At 37.3% G+C, this 20,047-nt stretch overlaps 1 protein-coding gene across 2 annotated transcripts; it reads left to right on the top strand.

The window, feature by feature from the left end:
• Positions 1–11,098: 11,098 nt before the first annotated feature.
• On the top strand, positions 11,099–19,181 carry LOC121523000 (cell surface glycoprotein CD200 receptor 1-B-like). Of its 2 annotated transcripts, none has more exons than XM_041807721.1 (5): positions 11,099–11,507; positions 14,879–15,184; positions 15,468–15,734; positions 17,022–17,115; positions 18,378–19,181. In XM_041807721.1, exons 1-5 carry the CDS (start codon positions 11,438–11,440, stop codon positions 18,415–18,417), a joined length of 777 nt encoding a protein of 258 aa, XP_041663655.1. In that variant the 5' UTR covers positions 11,099–11,437; the 3' UTR covers positions 18,418–19,181. The 2 variants fall into 2 exon arrangements, with proteins under 2 accessions (XP_041663655.1, XP_041663654.1); XM_041807720.1 differs by lacking the exon at positions 18,378–19,181 and adding an exon at positions 17,868–17,964.
• Positions 19,182–20,047: the final 866 nt, after the last annotated feature.

The following is a 20,047-nucleotide window of genomic DNA, read 5'->3' as shown; positions in this document are numbered from 1 at the left end:
CAGAGCACGTTTATCTTTGTGTAACCAAACTCTTTAAAATGAAAAGATCTGTAACAATTTAGGTAATCAGATTGTATCAAGATTTTCCAACGCTAACTACTAAGAAGAGTGTGAAAACAGTTGATAAGATTTGTTAAGATGTTACAAATGAATTTTGTTTCATTGACAAAATCCCAACATAATAGGCCTTAATACATTATTTTTCTTGACCTATTCCTATTACATATTATTACATATTAGGGCCACGCTTGAAAAAATAATAAAGAGGACCTATTTATTCTCAAAAAATTCTCAAGTTTAAATAGTTGTTAATTTATGAGGAAAAAAAATATATATTTTTTTTAACTTTAAAAGCTGTATATAAAACAAACAGGAGAATTTTGATTTTTTTATAAAGCCAAACATCCAATTATTTTTTTCAGTTTGATTTCTTGTAATTTTTGACATTACACTGGAATGGAATCATAATTTTGACAACTTGAAATTTTTTAGTCTAATAACAAAATTTAAGACTTTTTGAACCAAGAAGTTTAAAGTTTTTTTCCTTATAAATTAATGACTTTTTTTAAACCTTAAATTCAGAGTTTGTTTTCTTGTACATATACGACTTTATAATCTCAAAAAAAAAAAAAAAAAATCTTCAAAAAGGTTTTGTTTTTTTTTTTTTTTTTTTTAATGAATGGATTCTCGTAATTTTTCAAAATCTTTTTAGTGGTCCTTATAAACTGTCATACATTGTTTCTAATTATGATTTTAAAAGAATGTATAGCTGGTGACGGGCCAAAACCTTGTATCACAATTTTTTCATTATTTTTTTTTAGTTTTAACAAATCAGTGCTATCAGTCTCCCTTTGCATATGTCAGTGGGTTTTAACCAATTTAAAGCAATAAAAGTGCCAAAGATGCTGACTACGACCATTCAGTGTTAAATTAATTGAAAGATACACCTTTTTTCACTTCCCCGAAAAGTGGTAATTTTGGAGATACAAGGTTCTTGCCCAACGCCAATGAAATGTACATCTAAGTTTGACAACATCAGAGCAGACAGCCCCCCCTCCCCCCTTAGCGGTCCCCTGACCCCAGGTAAGGAACCACTGCCCTGGCCATCAAGGTCAATTCCTCATCGTGTCGTTGTCAAGGGCACATTTATGTTTTTTAATTTGTGGAATCAAGAGAGCACTCAAGCTGTGTGCTGTTTCTTGATAGAGATCTTAAATTGAATCAGTAAATATAAATTTGGTGGACCAAAATTTACGTCTCTTTGGATAAAAGTGTCCGCTAAATGACATCGAAACATTGTAGCAAAAAGTTTGGTTCCCCTTCAGCAAAAACTGACTATGATGAAGATGTTTTACAGAAATACTCACATTATCTATCCATGTCAAAAACTTACATGCAGGGTTACAGAGCTCATGTTTAAGAGAATGAAATGATAACACCTCAGCCTCTGCCCCTCAAAATAGTAGCTACACAAACATAACACAGAGAACACTATAAAACCCTGTACAAAGCACCTAATCAGCAGTCGCTGAAAAACTAACATCAATTTTCCTAAAAATCACTGGGATGAACCAATACAGTTTTTTGTAACTTGTTTAAAACACATATTATTAACAAGTTCCTTGGCCACAAAAGCTAAAGAACTTGATTTGCTTAAGTTTACTTGTATTATATGAAATTAATTATTTAGAACTTTTAACTTCTTTTCTCTGCACTCATCAGTAAAAAGTGGTTAAAAAATGAGTTGTATTTGTGTAAAAACCCAAAATATCTGTTTCAGCTCTATTTTCTGAGTTGTTTACACACATTTTCAGTTGTAAGTCAATAATTTTTTTTGGTCATTGTATTCAAATTATCTGACAAACATCCCTTAACCTGCAGTGTTTCCCCAGAATGCCTTTGGGCATTAGACACTTTTGCACCATGAGTGAAGTTACTGACTCAGTGAGATCAGCGAGAGATTAATAGAAAATATAATAGAAAAGACAATAACATTCAGCGGACTCTATTTTGTACATGATGGAAGAGGCCTTCCTCGTTCACTTATTGTCACTACAGTTAGAGGATCCTGGATGGCATTAGTGTTCAAGATTACTATCTATCAAGTATGTGATTGAAATCAGGTAAAATTACAGTAGAAGAAGACCTCAAGCTTTTTAAAAAGTACTTAAACAAGTTGTTTTGAGTTGGATTTAGACAGAATTTTTAAATATAGCGAAGTTTACACCAGTGTAAATTTTGTCAAGTAAAACTATGACTAAAAATATTCGTTGACAGCTTTTTTATTCCATGAGAAAGACTAGACTAAGACTGGCTAAAAACTAGGGATATACGATATTATCGACCAGATATCAGTAACAGCAGATAATAGCAAAAAAAGACAAATATCGGTATCGGCAGATATCAAACTTTTTGCTGATATTTACATCCGATATTTTGGCCGTGTATCAGCATATATCAACTGTAAAATCTGGCCATATATACTGATAAATTAGTAAAGTTTTAGGCTGAACCAACAGACCTATGTAAGTTAAGATCTTTTTCTTTATTTATTCTCATTCTTTAAACTTTGACCCCTTAAAGCCTGTCATATCATATTTGATACGTACTTTCATGATACCTCTATCAAATCAATATGATCAATAAATTAGAAAAAAAAAAACTTCTGAATACAATCTGAAAAATGATAAAAAAATGCCCTCAAGTGGATTATCAGTTACCAAAAACACCTAATATATCAAATGAGATACAAAAAATATCTATGTTCAATTTTATGGAAATTTGGATTTTTTTTTTTCTAATTTCAGTAGAAAGTGAAATAAAAATTTTAGTTCCACAAAAAATAGAATTTTCTATAATTTGTGTTTTCAGGCTTTAATGGGTTAAATTGTGTTTTAAGAAAAAAAAGTTGTTTTTTTTCATCCTCGAACCTAAAATTGTGTTAACAGAAAAGCAGAAAACATCAAAAAACAGATCTTTGATGACTAAAACTGACAAAAAGGTAAGTTTAGTTTTTGTCAAGATGATTAAATCTAGACTAAAAAGTTTTTTTTGGGGGGGGGGCAATAAAAATTCATGATATTTCTCCACTGTTGGTAAATCAGTCAAAAAGCAACGCATCTGTATCTCCTCTGCCTCTTAGCGTTAGAGAGCAGGGACCCCAGGTTTGACAGGGTGCACAGAACACTACTAAACCAGACTAAAACTAAAAAGTGCACAAATTACTAAAATGTAACTTAAACTAAAAGATGTAATCAAAAGACTAAAAATAAAAATAGCTGTCAAAATGAACACTGGTTTCCAGTGCTGGTTAACTTAAAAAAGTGAAGTTAACTCAACATAAATGACCGAGTGATGATTAGTCAAAAAATGTATTTCCACTACTTAAAAACTTTAAACATCTTTTTTGGTTTAAAACCAGTATGGCACACTTGAAATCAGAAATGGTGTCATAGTGTCTAATCTAATCTATTGTTCAGAAATATAACGTTAGTGTAACTGCAGCACATTTGAAATAAACAAGTTATTTGAAATCACATTATTTCTGAAGCAACAAGTTTCCACATTTTTTAAAGTAAGCTCGACTCATTTTATTTCACAGTGAAATGCCAAAACCATCAATAATTTATCAGTCAAAATAATCTTTTTTACAACGGCCATTGATTTATTCATGCTAAACAATGGAACAGATCTCTTCTGTGAATTCACCAAAATAATTTTGCAAGATTTTCAACAATCGCTCCAAAACAAAATTCTTAATAATTTAAAGAATGGTTGGTTTCCTGTTAAGTTAAAAAAAAAAAAGCCTCACTATCCACCATGATCTCTAATAGAGCAGCTCATGTATTCCCTGGAAGTAATGTGAGAGAAAGATTGAAATGATGTTTTTATGAATTCATGTGTAGCGTGAGTGTTCATGTTATCATCTGATATAGTGGGAATACTGCAACATACAACACTGGCAACTTAGAGAAGTAGTTGGGAGTAATGTTCACAGCCCTTGAATAGTTAGGATCTTATCTTAAAGAAGGAGGCTCTAGTGCACATGAATGTCAAGTCAAGTCAAGCTTTATTTCTATAGCACATTTCATACACAAGGCAACACAATGTGCTTCACAACCATAGGCAGTTAAGTTAAAAACAAAACTGAAGGTACGGAAGAAAAAAAGAAGGCAGAAAGTCAAATAAGTACAACACACCCATCACACATTTGCCACACAGATTAAAGCGTACAAGCACATACCTACAATATACACACACACACACACCCACACACACACACATACACGTACAACCACACTGTAAAACAGGCAATAAGATCTAGCCATAAGCTGATGCATAGAGTAAGGTTTTCAGCTTGCTTTTAAAAGTGTTTACCTGTGGAGCCGCTCTCAGGTCTGCAGGCAGGACATTCCATTTACTTGGTGCATAGAAGCCAAAAGCAGCCTCCCCTGCTTTGGAATTGATGCGTGGTATGGACAGAAGACCGCTGCCTGCAGACCTGAGAGTTCTGGCTGGTGCATAGCTAATTAGCATGTCTTTAATATACTGAGGCACCAGGCCATTCAGTGCTTTATAAACAAGCAATAAGATCTTAAAATCAATCCTAGTTTGGACCGGCAGCCAGTGGAGGGACTTGAGGACTGGCGTGATATGTTCAGATTTTTTGGTTCTGGTAAGAACTCTTGCGGCAGCATTTTGAATGAGTTGAAGCCTCTGAATAGATGATTTAGGAAGGCCGGTGAATAAACCATTGCAGTAGTCTAACCTGCTTGTGATAAATGCGTGTACTAATTTTTCTGGATCAGGTATTGACAGAAAGTTCCTTATTTTTGAGATGCTTTTTAGGTGGTAAAATGCAGATTTTATGATCTGATTTATGTGACTTTTGAAATTTAGATCACTGTCCATGATGACACCAAGATTTTTTGATTCTGTATTGTATTTTAAGGATACTGAACTGAGATGAGCAGTGATTTTATGTCTCTGAGTTTTGGAACCAAATATGAGAATTTCTGTTTTGTCTTTGTTGAATTGTAAAAAGCTTTCAGACATCCACAGGTGTATTTCATCTAAACATTGGTGGAGGGAGTTTATGGGATCAGGATCGTCTGAGGATAGTGAAATGTACAGCTGTGTATCATCTGCATAATTGTGGTAGTTTATTCTGTATTGTTGAATGATATGGAGTAGTGGTAGCATGTAAATGTTGAATAATAACGGTGCAAGAATTGATCCTTGAGGTACTCCACACTTAAAACCTACTGTATTTGATTTAAAGTCACCTATAGAGACAAAGAAGTCTCTATCTTGCAGATAGGTTTTGACCCAAAGTAGGGCTGTACCAGACAGCCCCACCCATTCCTCTAATCTGTTGATTAAAATGTGGTCCACTGTATCAAAGGCTGCAGAGAGATCCAGGAGAATTAGAACAAATAGTTTGTTGGAGTCTGTGGTAAAGTGCAGGTCATTTATTACTTTGATTAGCGCCATTTTTATTGGATGTTGTGGGGGGGGTTGTGGGGGAGCGATGACTGAGGTCTGAACCGGTACTAAATTATTTAAATTGCTGTATGTTAGAGGGTGATTACAGGGTTTGGGTCTATTGGTGATTGTAACAGGAATTTGTGAAACAGTGTTAGAGTCAGTGTTGCTAGTGTTAGAGTCAAACCTGTAGCTCAGTGGGATGGCTGTAGGTGAAGAAAGGGAAGATGGAGGTTTTGCTCGATGTTTGTCTCTGCATGCTATGGACCACAGCTCCGTCTGTCGTGGAGTGGAGCTCACCGGAGCCTCCACTTCAGCCCCGCCACTGCACACCTGTGCCTTGTGAGGCAGCGAGTTGGTACCTACACCACATCCAACTCAAAAAGAACTCAAATCAATGACCACATATCAAACTGGCCATAGTGCTATGTAGCCAGACATGTCTGCCCCCTATGGGATAGTGCCTGGTACTACAGACACAAACATGGTCTCATTTGAAAGCCCAGCATCTACTGAAAATTCTAGTCATGTCTGTGCAGTTTCCATTTGTTTCAAAAGTTTCTTTTAGTTTTCTGCACTTTATTTATTTATTTATTTATTTATTTTTTTGTGCCACTGAAAAATTAAAACTGCTCCTCTTGGTGTCAAACTTTAGTTCCTTTTTAAGACTTCCTTTGAAAAGGAACTATATGGAGGTCTGGGTGATTTGCGTGGAAATAAAGAATCACGTGATGCAGTGACCACCTGTATCGCATATGATTAAAAAAAAAAAAAAGTTTGATACCTGTGATTTTTCAAATGGCAGAGAGACAAATTGGGCCCAAATGGCACAAGAGGGGATTTTGCCTGGATAGTTATTTCTAAAATATTTCTTATTTTGTCTCGATAACCCTCTAGTGGCATGAAAGTTGAAAGAGGTAATGTCAAAATGTGGTGCTTTGGCCTACTGGAGATTTTTGGACTTCAACTGCATTATTTCTATGGGATATATATATATGCTAAAATTGCAAAAAAAAAAAAAAAAAAAAAGGCAAAAATGAAATTTTTAATTTGCCAACTTGATTCTCTCTGATCCAGTAACATTTATATTTATACACATATTTACACTTCTTAACAAATTTCACAAGTACCCTCTTCTTTATTGCACCTTGATCATTCAAATAGATCTTGTAGTTACAGAGATATAATCATTTAAAGATGGACTGTAAATTTCGAGCAGTAGCCTAATAAAAGAGGCTTGGGCTTAACAGGTGAAGCATTTTGAAATATCACAACTAAACAGAGGCCAAGGAGAAATGGAGGCCTTATGTCAAAATATCTTGAGCATGCATGGGCTACTGAGATGCTTTATTAACCAGTCAGACAGACAAACAAATTCAGCTCAGGGAGAACTCTGCTGCAAGACTTCCGTCAAGAACCAAGAAATCTTAAAAAAAAAAAAAAAAAAAAAAAAAAAAAACTTGTCTCAAGTGTTCAAGTGTTTTCATTCTTGATTCAAGTTGGTGATAACAGAGTCAAAAGGCAGGCTGAAGATCGTGCAGTGGTTGGTTCAAATAGCTGAGCTTGCTGCGGTGACTGAATGTGGAGAACAGCAGTTGGCAGGTGGGTATGCTGACAAGCAAACAAAGCAACCAGGAGGTTGAAAGGATGACTAGTTTCTGATGCACTGGAAGATAGGGGCCAAAATGTAAGGAAAGATTGAAGAATCTTCAGAGTATAGAAAAGACCTGAACTGTATAGATAGCACAGTAATAGAGGACTTGCAAGCTCATAGTTAACTTGGGTCAGAACCAAACACAGTGAGGATATTTGGGCCACTATACCACACAGATAGGGAACCATTTGCGTTATGTGTGAGGAATCTGGCCTTTAGGGGTAAAAAGCTTTGATTCTTCTGCAGATTGGAAGAGGGGATGCCATTTAAAGACCTGTGTCTCTCTAAGAAGGAACACCAAAGTACTTGTCTAAGTCACAGCTTTGTGGGTAAAGATAAAGATGTGGTTGATAGATCAACAGGAAAGTAATAGGTCATTCGATGTTGTATCAGACACAATCTCCTGTTTGTGGCACTAGTCTTGCGTTTTTAAGTGCACAGAATCTTTACCACAGGATCCTGTTTATCAGCTCAGTATATTGCCATCTTTGTATCTGGTCATAGGTCAAAGTCAAGATACAGTTCAAGTGCTGCCAGGACATAAACAGCTGCACAGTGATCCACAGGGATAGATCTGGTTCTTGATTGTTTGGCATTTTTTTCAGGTCAATAGGCACACTACATCCTGGTGAGGCTGTCATAGAAATACAATGAGCCATAGATTGTGGTAGAAAATAAGCACTCGTCCCAAACATACACAGTTCCATGTTTTAAAAAATGCATCAGTTTCAAGGTGTTTCATGGTACTATAGCATTCTTCCTCAAGGCTCGTACCAAAGCCAATGACGAACTTCCACTAAGCAACACCTAAGGATCATGGGTAATGCTGCCTTTGCCTGAAACAAAATTTCAGAGAGAATTCAGCTATCAGAAACAAGAGAACACAGGACATTTACAAGCAGTATATCACAACGACATATCAGGTCAGGGATAGGAGCTTACACCAGTATAGAAGTTTACTGTGTCAACCTTGGCTCTGTACTGCTCTGGCCTCCTGATGGCCATCGCCCCGGCCTGTGCATTCATGAGCAGCAGCCCATGGCTGGGTACCAGACCTGAAGTCTGCCCAGAGAGACTTAGAATCTCAAGAGGCATCTAGTGTTTCAAGAGTGAGCTCAGACACCTATGCCTGTGCAACATCCGGCTCCCCAAGGCGACCGACATCCAATCTGATTTGACCAGAATCAGCCCTCTTGGGACACCTCAGCCACAATGTCAGGGTTGCCACCAGAGGTCGATGGTCACATGCAGAACTGAAAACCCTGCTGTCCCTGAGCAGCCTCCACTCCCCGCTTACATGTACATGGTGTATCTCCTTCTTCGTGAAACCATCTTTAGACTAGTAAGTCCAGTACTTTGAATCAGGTACCTGGAACGATGATCAAGCAATCAGCCTGACTGTAGGTGAGATCGATGAGCAGTGAGGAGCTTTTGTCTCATTGCCCTGAGCCATGTGGACCAACACATGCCTCGTAGCCCTTCCTCTGCCATTAGTAGCACTGAAGTCCTCAAAGATGATGAAGGCATCACCTCTGTGGATTGAACCTATCGCCAAGTCAGGTTGGGAGTAGAATGCTTCCTTTGAGTTTTCTGACCCCTGTTCGAGCAAAGACTGCAATGGACAAGACTGAGCCTAACGAATGAGTCAGTCTGGAGTGTAATAAGCACTCACTGACAGGCCTTACCTCCGATATCAAGGGTGCCAGGGCCAGTGAACCCACCCACAGTCAGACAAGCAGCAATGGCGGTCCCAAGCTAAGTGAGCTCCCTCAACGTCGAGAGTCCTCCTCGTTCCATCAACATGTCCATGAGGGAAAAAACGGTCTAGATTGGGAATTCACAGAGTTGGAAATAACTTCCAGGATCAGCTTTTCTGTCATGTTTGCCCTGCTGTACTTTTTCCTCCTGACAGTTTGCCCTACTTTTTGAGTTTATATATAACTATAATCCCTATCCCTTTAAAATGTATCTTTGGTTTTGGTACAATTAAAGTGATATTTTTAATGGCCGAGTTTATCATGTTAAGCTTAAATAGTCAGTGCAAGTTACTTGTGTAGCTACGAAGTTGAGAACTTATGAACAAGCCTACATACAGATCTGGAATCAGCTGTGGCCTATAAGATGTTCCAGACATTTAATTCTTCTGTCCACAGACATGCCACTCTATTTAAATGGGCCAGCTTGAGTTTTAAAAGTAGAATATTTGATTTCTTAAAGATGTTTCAGTTTAAAAATTGGAGGACAATTCATTGCTTCATCTGTTCTTCCTGTTCTATTTGGGGCATCATTTTGAGTCATCAAAAAAAGTTAAATTTGACAAGAACAGGAAGTTGGTTTATCTAAAGGAGTCAGTGCACAATGACAGTCAAAAAATATGGCACAATGACTCATTTTTCCTCTCTTGTAACAACATTTCTGTGCATACTTTTGACCTGTTTTGAATTTAAGGGACACAGCTGATACTTCACATCTTGGAGATTCACAAGTCTTTGGAGAAGCTTGTTTTAATGTGTGTCAGCTCACATAGTCCAAAGGCCAGACCGGATTCCTCAATGTTGCAAAACTCAGTGATTATCAGTGTCGTTGCCCGTGGATGATATTTTGTTATGAAAGACATTCCTGAACAGCAACTGTGTAAAAATAACCAGCTCATGAGCATACCCCAGTTCCATAAAAGTTGGGATAATCTGTCTAATGCTTGTCACCTTTGACCCCTCAGGTGGCACTGCATTAAAAACCAGCATCATTCTGTGATGAGTATTTCCATAGGCTTGGGAATGATAAAGAAAATTCCCCAAAAAACTGTTGTTGTTGTTTTCCATGAGTGGAGATCATTTCCGCCGTCCACTGTTATATTATCTCGTGTTATTAGCAATGTCAGTGTTGTTATTTATACTGGCTCTAGGTTTAGGCTGTAGGCTTCACAATACTCACATAGGCAAAATGCCTTGTCATATTTTTCATCCATGCTGGTTGCTGTTTGATTATTAACAGCAGTTAGCAAACGTTATTTTTAGCCGTTAGCATCTGTAGCAAATACGGGGTTAAAAAGTGCTTTTCAGCGATTGGTTAAAGTACGAGTATACGTCATATCTGTGACAATATTTTGGTTAGTTTGGACATAAAGCTCTACTAGCTAAGACCAACCTTACGTCTCTGTGGTGCAACTGAACAATGACACAACTTAAATTAGAACTTAACCAGTTTCAACGTTGGTTTTAGTGTGGACTTTACACCATAACTTAGGGCAGAACTTACGCATAGCTAGTGCAACAGGCTGCAGGACTCTCTCAGCCAAACTGAGCAATCGGAGAGAAGGTCCTTAGTAAGAGAGGTGACCAAGAACCTAATGGGTACTCTGACTGAGCTCCAGAGATCTTGTGTAGAGATGGAACAAAGTTCCAGAGGGACAACCATCACTGCAGCCCCCCCTGATCTGGGCTCTATGACAGAGTGGCTAGACAGAAGCCTCTCCTCAGTCTGAATCACATGAAAGCCCGCTTGGTGTTTGCAACAAAGCACCTGAATGATTCTCAGACGGTGAGAAACAAGATTCTCTGGTCTGATGAAACCAGGATTGAAGGCTTTGGTCTCTTTCTAAACATTGTGTCTCAAGGAAACCAGGCACCTCATCACCTGCCCACTATCATCCCAACAGTAAAGCACTGTGGTGGCAGCATCATGTTGTGGGGGTGTTTTTCACTACTAGTCAGCGTTGGGGGAAAGCTGGATGGAACAAAGTACAGAGATATTCTAAATTAAAAGCTTTTCCAAAGCACTCAGAACCTCAGACTCCAACATGGCAATGACCTTAAGCACACAACAAAGACAGGAGTGGCTTAGGGACAAAGAATGCCTCGTATGTGCCTCCTTTTTAAACGCTGTTTATTTTCTTGTGACAAACAAAAGGAAACTGGTGTCTTGACTTATCAGACTCCATCCTGTGTGGGAGAGGAAGAAAGCGGATGCTCAGGTGAAAAGTGGTTTGAAGTTTGAGGAAGAGAAATAAGGGATGTATCACCTAGACTATTTTTTCCACTGTGAAGACTGCCCAAGCATCTCAGTTTTATCTGAATGTGGCAGTGAACCAGCTGTTCTTTGACCTTACAAGGCATTGAACAAGAAAGAGGAAATGAGCTAGTTGGTTAAATGGCATGATTCCCCATAAACCACCAGCTTAATGCTACTGCTGGCAGAGCATTCAGGGGCTGGCGATTAAGAAAAAGATTTTATGTTTTTGTCACTGGAGTGAGAGGTCTGCATCAGTCAGTTTACCAAGGAACCATTGCGCAGCAGACGATGATGGACATGATGTGGATTTATGCCATAATTATCCTCACATTGCCTGAAGCATGGGGCCAAGAACCAGGTTAGAACTTTAAATAATGATATCAGGTGGTTTGAGGACTTTCTTTCCTCAGAAAGATATTGCTATAGACTGAACTGTATCCAGGAAGACAGCCTTAGATACTTAGCGTGATTGTTGCTCTGTTGACTCGTCATATTGCTTACTGTGCAAATTTGAGATGCAGCCATAAAAAAGAGGTTACCACTCTGTATTCTGTGACATGTATAGGATCATTTTAAGCAGTATGTAGAAGGCTCTGAGATTTCTGTTAAAGTGTACATTTTTACCTCTGAGAACAAGCAAGCTTATATTAGAATTACACTGTACAATGTATAATTTTAAGAAAGTTCAATGAGTGTGAAAATCCTTCAACCCTGCCATGCATATGTAATGATTTTACAGAATAAAAATTGGACCTTATATCTTTTAACAAATCTTCAGACATATAGCACTAAATGTATTCCACACATTCTCAATTTTTCATATGTCAGCTTGGACATTTAGAAGGCTAGTTAGGTCACAGTTCAGTGTTAAAGGCTGTCCCATTCAGGAGGTTTCTATAAATGTGCATAGCAAACTTATCCTTTTCCCCCTAAAAATGTTGGACTAATTGGGTTTATGGCCTTGAAGTTCTATAGTTTAAACGAAAATAAGAATCAGGTATTTTCTGAAGACACTCAACCCTCTAGCTTCTGACAGCTGCACATCTGTGAAAAACCTTGGTGGAATTTTTGACAGTATTCTAAACATTTGACTATCAGATCATGGCAGAAGTTAAAATCAGCATTTTCCAGGTCAGATTGACACATAAAGTGAAAACTTGCGTACAAGGGACTGTGAGGGAGTAATTCATGCCTTCATAACATCTAGGCTGGATAATGGAAATATGGGCATTAATTAAAGATATCACCGTTGATTTAGGACATCTTATTAAAGCCTGAAGGAAGAATCACATGGAAGCATTTGTTTTTCCTTTGTTTGTTGATTCTACTGTGAAGGCAGCTAGAAGTGAGAATCAGTCTAGTCCACTGTACTGCATGCTACAGCATGGTTTTGTTTCTTATCAGATTGTTCAGTTTTGTATCGTTTAATTTCATATTGTATCGTATCGTATTGTGTCGTATCTTATCGTATCGCTCAATATTGTGTTGATTCACTTAATTTTGTATCACTTTGTATGGTTTTATATTGTTTCATATTGTTCGTATTGTCTAGTATTGTATCGTATCGTTTCCTATCATTTCATATCATTAGGTATTGTTTCGTATCTTGTTGAATTGTTTCATGCAGTTGCATATCGTGTTGTATTGTTGCATATTGTTTCATATTGTTTTGTATCGTTTTGTATTGTCTGGTATCGTATTGTATAGTTTCTTATCAATTCATATCAGTTCGTATCGTGTTGAATTGTTTCATATTGTATTATTTCGTGTTGGATCGTTTCGCATCGTAACGTTTTGTATTGTATCCTATCGTATGGTATCCTTCAATTTCGTTTCTTTTGGTATCGTTCAGTTTCGTATCATTTTTATTTTGTTTTGTATCATTTCATATTGTTTCGCATTGTTTCATATTGTTTCGTATCGTGTTGAATTGTTTCATATTGTTTCACATGGTGTTGAAATGTTTCGTATTGTTTCGTATTGTATTGTGTTGTAGTGTTTAATATCCTATTGTGTTATTTGGTTTCATATTGTATCGTACGGTATAGTATCACTTCAATTCGTATTGTATCTTGTTGTATCGTATCATATCATATGGAATTGGTGGCATTGTAAAAAATATATATATGTGTGTGTGTGTGTGTGTGTGTGAGATATCCCATGCAATGAATATTATGAAACAGTCTGTCTGGCCTGTCAAACTCCTGTCATTTAGATACAAGAGCTGGCTTGTAGCCTTTTTCATGAACAACACATCATTAAATTGCTTACTTTGCTAACTAGTCTATCAGCTTCTTCATTTAAAGCCACTTTGTAGATTGATTATCTCTATGCTGGAGAAATTGGTAGGGGGAAAAAATCCCTGTTTTTTGTAAAGTTCTTAATGCCTGTGGAAAAAATGTTCTAATAACTACAGTTTGCAGTTGCCCAACACTGTTCTCACTTCTTTCTGAGCAGTGTTTTTCACTACTTGCCCCCCAGTTAATCTCACACATCTTCAGAATCATGTGACTGCAAACAACCAATATATATTATATTCTATTATATTACATTGTATTATATTATATATCATACTTTATTGTAATATATTCAGGGCTGTCAGTCAAGATGAATTGTGGCCCATCATTATTGTAATAATTTTTAAATCACAGTTAGCCGCATGCTTTATGATTTAAAATAATAATTATTGACTTACATTAAGTCCACCACTGATACTAAATGTCTGATTTCACTTACAAATACTTACTTAGAGCTCAGTGGACACGTCAAAAGTCACCTGCACTTTGTGATATGGAAAAATGTACTATTAACTGTTAAATTTTTTTCCATTTTTTTCTATAATAGTAAATTTCCCTTTCCTGTGGTAAAATTTCAGTTAAAAACTTTGAGCCACCTATAAAAGCAGGCCTATATTCAAACAAAAAAGTTAATCACCCTTAGTTTAAGGAAGCAGAATAATAGTGGAATAAATGTGTTATAAAAGAATGTGATTAATCACAATTAACTACAGAAATTCTGAGATAAATCATTTCAGAAAATAAAAACTTTTAAAGCCCTAATTATATTATATTATAATATATTACATTTTTCCTTTTATGTTATTTCCCCTTTAGTTTGTCAGAGATTCATCTTTCAACCAAAATTGTTTACCTGGTATATGGATAAGACGTGGAAAGGGACCATTTCTGTTACCTGGGAAATAAACTTGAAAAATAAACACTGTAGAATAGTCTTTAAACAGATAAATCACAAAGAGTTTTTCTTAGCTGATAAAGTAGGTGTATCCCTATCTGATGCTCTCTGACCACAGAAACTCACGCTATGTTACTTCTTTCTTTCTTGCACCCACGTTCATCTTTATCAGTCTGATCAAACACCTCTGTCATCACCAGCACTGCTTCTCTTCCTCTTTCTGGTAAACTTATCTTCCTGTTATAACATTGAAGTCTGAATTTTAGTATTCTATTTTACATTTCTAACTTAACCTTATGTTCAGATTTAAAAAAAAAATGTCAAGTAAACATGCATGAAGAAATGAGATAAAACTTTAAATTTTTCATATACTATTTAGTAATATATGAAAACTAAACATGAGGATTTAACAAATGTTTGTCCAGCTGAAATCTGGACCTTTGTTGTTTTTCTATTACCCCTTGCATGCCAGTATAATACGTTAATGTGCTTGGTCTCGTCATTTGTTTAATTTAACTTTAACATTTTTCTTTGTAGTTGTCAGAATTGTATCTTTCAACCAAGGAAGTGATGTTAACCTGACATGCAGCAATAAGACGTGGAAGGACACCATGTTTGTTACCTGGCACATAAAGCTGATAAACAAACAGTGTATGATAGCCTTACTGCCTGGTACCCAAACTGTGGACTCCTGCAATGATGGGAAGTCACTTCAAAACACATCCAGCTTCCAGTCGTACCTGCACATCACAAACTTCTCAAAGACAGATGAGGGGGCCTACAAATGTGTGTCGCCTTACAACGGAGGGATATTAGAAACGATTTATGATGTGGCTGTGACAGGTAAGATCACTCTCCCCACAAGTAAAAAAAATAACATTATCAATCAAGGTTAACTTCATAACACACATAAAAATAACAAAATAGGACATTTTGTGACAATTCATACAGAAGACAGTTGTATTTTATTTGTCCTAAATTTCCAAACATCCAGTCATCACCTCTCTTCCACTAAAATGGGGAATAGAAGTTGAATGCTTTTTGTGTATGATGTAAACTACTGGCACTTTATTGAATATAGCAGTACAGTAAGTCTCATTTCTGCTGTTTTGACCTCCTGACTCAGTCCCTCCCAGTGTATCTCTGTGGTTGGAACACTTGGACAACCAGGTAGTGGCAGTGTGCAGAGCTGAAAGAGGATTTCCAGCTGCCAGTATCACCTGGCATTATGCAGGGAAAACATCTACTGAGGAGATACTTGACAGCAACGAACTTTTCACAGCTGAAAGTCGTGTGCTGCTCCTCGAGGGAATGCACCCAGGAAACCTGAGCTGTGTTATCAGGCACCCATGCTGGGAAGAGGAAAGGATTTTCTTTCTTAAAATGAGAGAAGGTGAGACTTATTTGTAAGATTATCGGTAGCAGAAATCAAGCTTATAGATCAAGTTTTTTTTTTTTTGTACTGCTGGGCCTTTTTAGAAAATTAACCCGGGAAATGTTGAAAAGCAGGAAAAGGGTCAGACTTTTTAAAGTGGATGAAGTTTCTTTTAAGACTTATTTTTGGGCTTTTTATGCCTTTAATGACAGCATAGGACTGTGGATAGTATTAAAAAGAGGTATCAGAAAGCGGGGAGAAACATGCAGTTAAATACCACAGGCCAGATTCAAACCTGGGTTGACCGCGTACATGGCGGCGCACCTCAAACCACTAGGCCACCTGTGCCCCATAACAGTTATAATTTTGACCATACCAAACTAAATGGTGTGGCAGAGCACACTGGTGTGCCTTGAAGCGAGATTAGGAGTGCTGTGGGAAATTGTAAAACCACATGTCGATACAACAACCATAAAAGAAGAGATTAGGAATATCAGGTGTAAAAATTGGTCTGTATTGTCTGCAAATATCGGCTCATATTGGTTTTCAATATCGGCCTATGTGGGCTGTCAATGTCAACCTATATTGGTTTAAATATTGGCCTTTATCTTATCAAGATATTGGTCTATATCATCTGCAAATATCAGTCAATATTGTCTGTAAATAACAGTCATTATTAGCTTTTAATATTGGCCTATATCTGCTGTCAATATCAGCCGTGATCTTATCTAAATATTGGCCTGTATCGACTCTAAATAGTAGCCTCCATACATATTGGCTATAGATATGTCCAATGATCACACCAAAAGCTATCAACCCATATTGGCTGTTGAAAGTGGCCTATATCAAATGTAAATATCAATCTATATTATATGTAAAAGTTGGCCATTATCAGCTGTAAATGTTGGTCATATTTAGCTGTAAATACTGGCTTTCATCTGCTGTAAATATCTACCTATATCAACTATAAAAACTATCTGTATATCCAAATAAGTTTGTGGAGTTTTAGTCAGGACCAATATCAGCTCAAAGTACTAATTTTTGTTCATTAACTTAAAGTGTGTTTTAAGGACTCAAGTTTCACATCAGAACTATTTTAATATCGGTGTTGGCTAAAATGAATCTGTAATAAATTAACAAATTAGACACTGAAAAAAAATCCAATATCGTACATCCCTACTAAAGAAACAGGAACAAATTTTGAAGTATGGTGTACCTTGAGATTTTGGCTTAATCTTAGGTGTGCCTTGGATAGAAAAGTTTGAAAATCACTGCTGTGTAGTATAATCATTTGCAACCCTTCAGTTCCCACAGATCCTTGGCTCTACATCCGCATTGTCCTGGTTATCGCCTTGATTTTGTCAGGATTTGTTTTCTCCATAATAATGGAACTGAAAAGGTAAGAATTTGTTATTTACTTTTAGCCAGAAAAGACTAGATAAAAAACACAGTCTAAAGCAATTGTTACCAATAATGATGATTCTGCTCATAAATTTGTTGCTCATTGTGTAACCCCAACCATTTAATTTAATTTGCAGGTCTATCTAAACTTAGCACAGAAAGTAAGGAAATTTGTGTTTGGTACATTATTTCTTTGTTGCACCAGTGCTTCTCAGCGTAACTCTCATACCGCTGGAAAGCCTGTTTATTGGATTTTGAAATGGTGCCAAATTTGTAAGGAACATGCATTTGTGGGATGAGCAGCAGAGCCGAGAATGTGGGTTATGCCTATGAAAGATTTTTTAGATCAGCACACGCATGAAAATAGATCAGTGTATTTTGAAATTTACAACCGTCAATACCCTCATGCTTACATGCGCCTGTTATGTTGGAGTAGACATTGAAAAACTAATTCACTAAAGGTTGTTGACTTTCACTGAGCTACTTTGATGCCGCTCCATTCGTCCCATACATTAAAGAAAAAACAGTCCATCCTCTGCTCAGCTGTGCTCTTGTACATGCCTATAATTTGTGCCCAGGTGAGCTAACATCATTGTTATGTTTGTGTTTTTAATGAATAACTCATTATTCATTTATATTCCCTCAGAAAAGTCTTTGTTTTGAGTTTCTGGTACCTCAAGGTGCTGACAATCAGGTGCCTTATTTGCCCCTGTGGGCATGGGCCCTGACACGTGTCACTGATCTTGATAGGGTCCGTGCGATCTGCGTTCGTGCCAGAGTGACCAACACAACCACGTTGGCTGACTTGTGACAAATGCCGGTTGAAGAATGGGATGCCATCCCACAGCAGTGTGTGACCAGGCTGGTGACCAGCATGAGGAGGAGGTGCCAAGCTGTTGTGGCTGTGTATGGTTCTTCCACATGCTACAGAGGCTCCTGTTTGTTAAATGAATAAATTAAATAATTGCAAATATGTCTTTTTTTCCATCAGACTTCAATCATCCAATCCACCAAACAAGAGCAAATGGCAGAATAAGCTGGGCATCAGCAGAGAGGATTTGTCACATTTTTCAGGGCACAACCCACAAACTCAGCTCTGCTGCTCATCCCAAAAAAATGCATGTTCCTTACGAATGTGGCACCATTTGAAAGGGAACGAAATAAAGAAATAATCTACCAAACAGTGAAGTTCGCTGTCATGGCAGGGCTTCAGTCCGGAGCTTGAATCACAGAGCTTATACGTGTTTCACCCTTTGCCAGGCGACACCAGCAGTCCGACATCGAACCATCCAAGTCCTGAAGGTCAACTTTCCTTTCTGTGAGGCCTCAGTTTCTCTGCTTTTCTCTGCACATCATTTAACAATGTGCATGAAAGTCTTGATATTGTCAAATGGAGCATGTGGGGAATGATCTATAGAGCTCTCCTGCCATCTACTGTTGGAGATCAGAACATCATGAGCTCTTTAACAGTTAGATGTCTAAGTTAAAGTTGTTTTAAAACAGCGGGAATTTTCTCCAGGACCTAGGAACTTTTCAGGAACTCTACTTTTTGGCTGCAGTAACCAGGGTCTAAATTTCCCTCTAGGGTTGGAAATCCAGCCCTTGAAAAGTCCCTGCTCTCTGGCCTCGGTCAGGTTCAGAAATGAGGGAGCCTTTCAGAGGAGAGACAAAAAGTCCTCAAGAACTTTAACCAAGTCCAGCAGTCCTGTTTGGATCAAGCATTGAAGAACCATGTCCTTGATGACAGAGCCCCTACACAGATGTTTGATAAATTTCACTAGCAGATTAGAGACTTTAAGGTCCCCCAACCAGACTCCTTCAGTCAAATACTGTATCTATTATAAAGGTGTAAATCACTAACTTAGCAAAGTAGATGGCTTGACCAGATTCCAGTCCTAATGATCTAAAATCACATAATAATGTTAATTTGCTTTGTCTTCCTGAAACCTGGTTGTGTCAGGATGCCTAATTTGCACAAATGTCTGCAGGATTTAGACTCTGAATCGATAGAACCAATCCAGGATAGGCTAAATGTCAGAGTTAGATTCTGCCAATAAACTGTTGACTGCATAATTGTATTTGTCTCAATTTATTTGGGGTAAAAGAAATGCACACTTTTTCATCTCAGCTTCATAAATCTACATCTGCCAACAGAACATGAAACACCTGAATTTTTTTTTAAAGATTCCCCCTTTGAAAAACTGCCAAAAACTCTTACTGGTGATTTAATAAAACATGATGATGATAATCACCATGGCTTTATGCTATTCAGTGATGAAGCTGGTTAATACAGTGGAGTATTGCACAAAATGTGGGTATGCAAGGAAAAAATTTACTTCAAAAACATTAAAACCACAACAACAAAAACACAACAGAAATTAGAATTACAGAACACATTTGCTTTATATGAATTCATTCAGACTTATATTGTAGTCTGAATGAATTCAGATACAATCACAGAAAACACTGATAAAATAGAACCTCAGGATCAGTTTGTAATATACTTGAGGGGTGTTTAAGGTTCTCAGGAGCACTGTTACCATCATTTGTGAATTTTAACAGCAGATGAAGGTAAATTACATTCTTTCATCATGAATTGTGTAAGCTAGCACATGATTTCTCTCTTAATTTTGCTGTTATCAATAGGACAGTGCAGGATGTAGAGCTGTTAGTAAAGGCCTGCCGCGGCAGATAAGGGGTTCATTTCAGTGCCTGAACCTTAATTAAAGATGGATCAGGGATTTGGTTTGTTTCAACAACACTGACCACACAACTATCAAACATCTTTAACAGCTTTTTTTTCACGTTATTGTAATTTTCCGGGACTTCTTCATTATTCAGTTTGAGTTAAAGGGTTGGTCGGCTGCTGTTTCCCGCTGGAAAGAGAAAACTTCCGCAACACAAACCTCCCCTGAACATGAATACATTTT

The sequence above is a fragment of the Cheilinus undulatus genome, linkage group 15, assembly GCF_018320785.1.
Source record: "Cheilinus undulatus linkage group 15, ASM1832078v1, whole genome shotgun sequence".
NCBI lineage: Eukaryota > Metazoa > Chordata > Actinopteri > Labriformes > Labridae > Cheilinus > Cheilinus undulatus.
The sequence above is the reverse complement of the archived record's forward strand: the minus strand, read 5'-3'. Positions and strand labels throughout refer to the sequence as shown.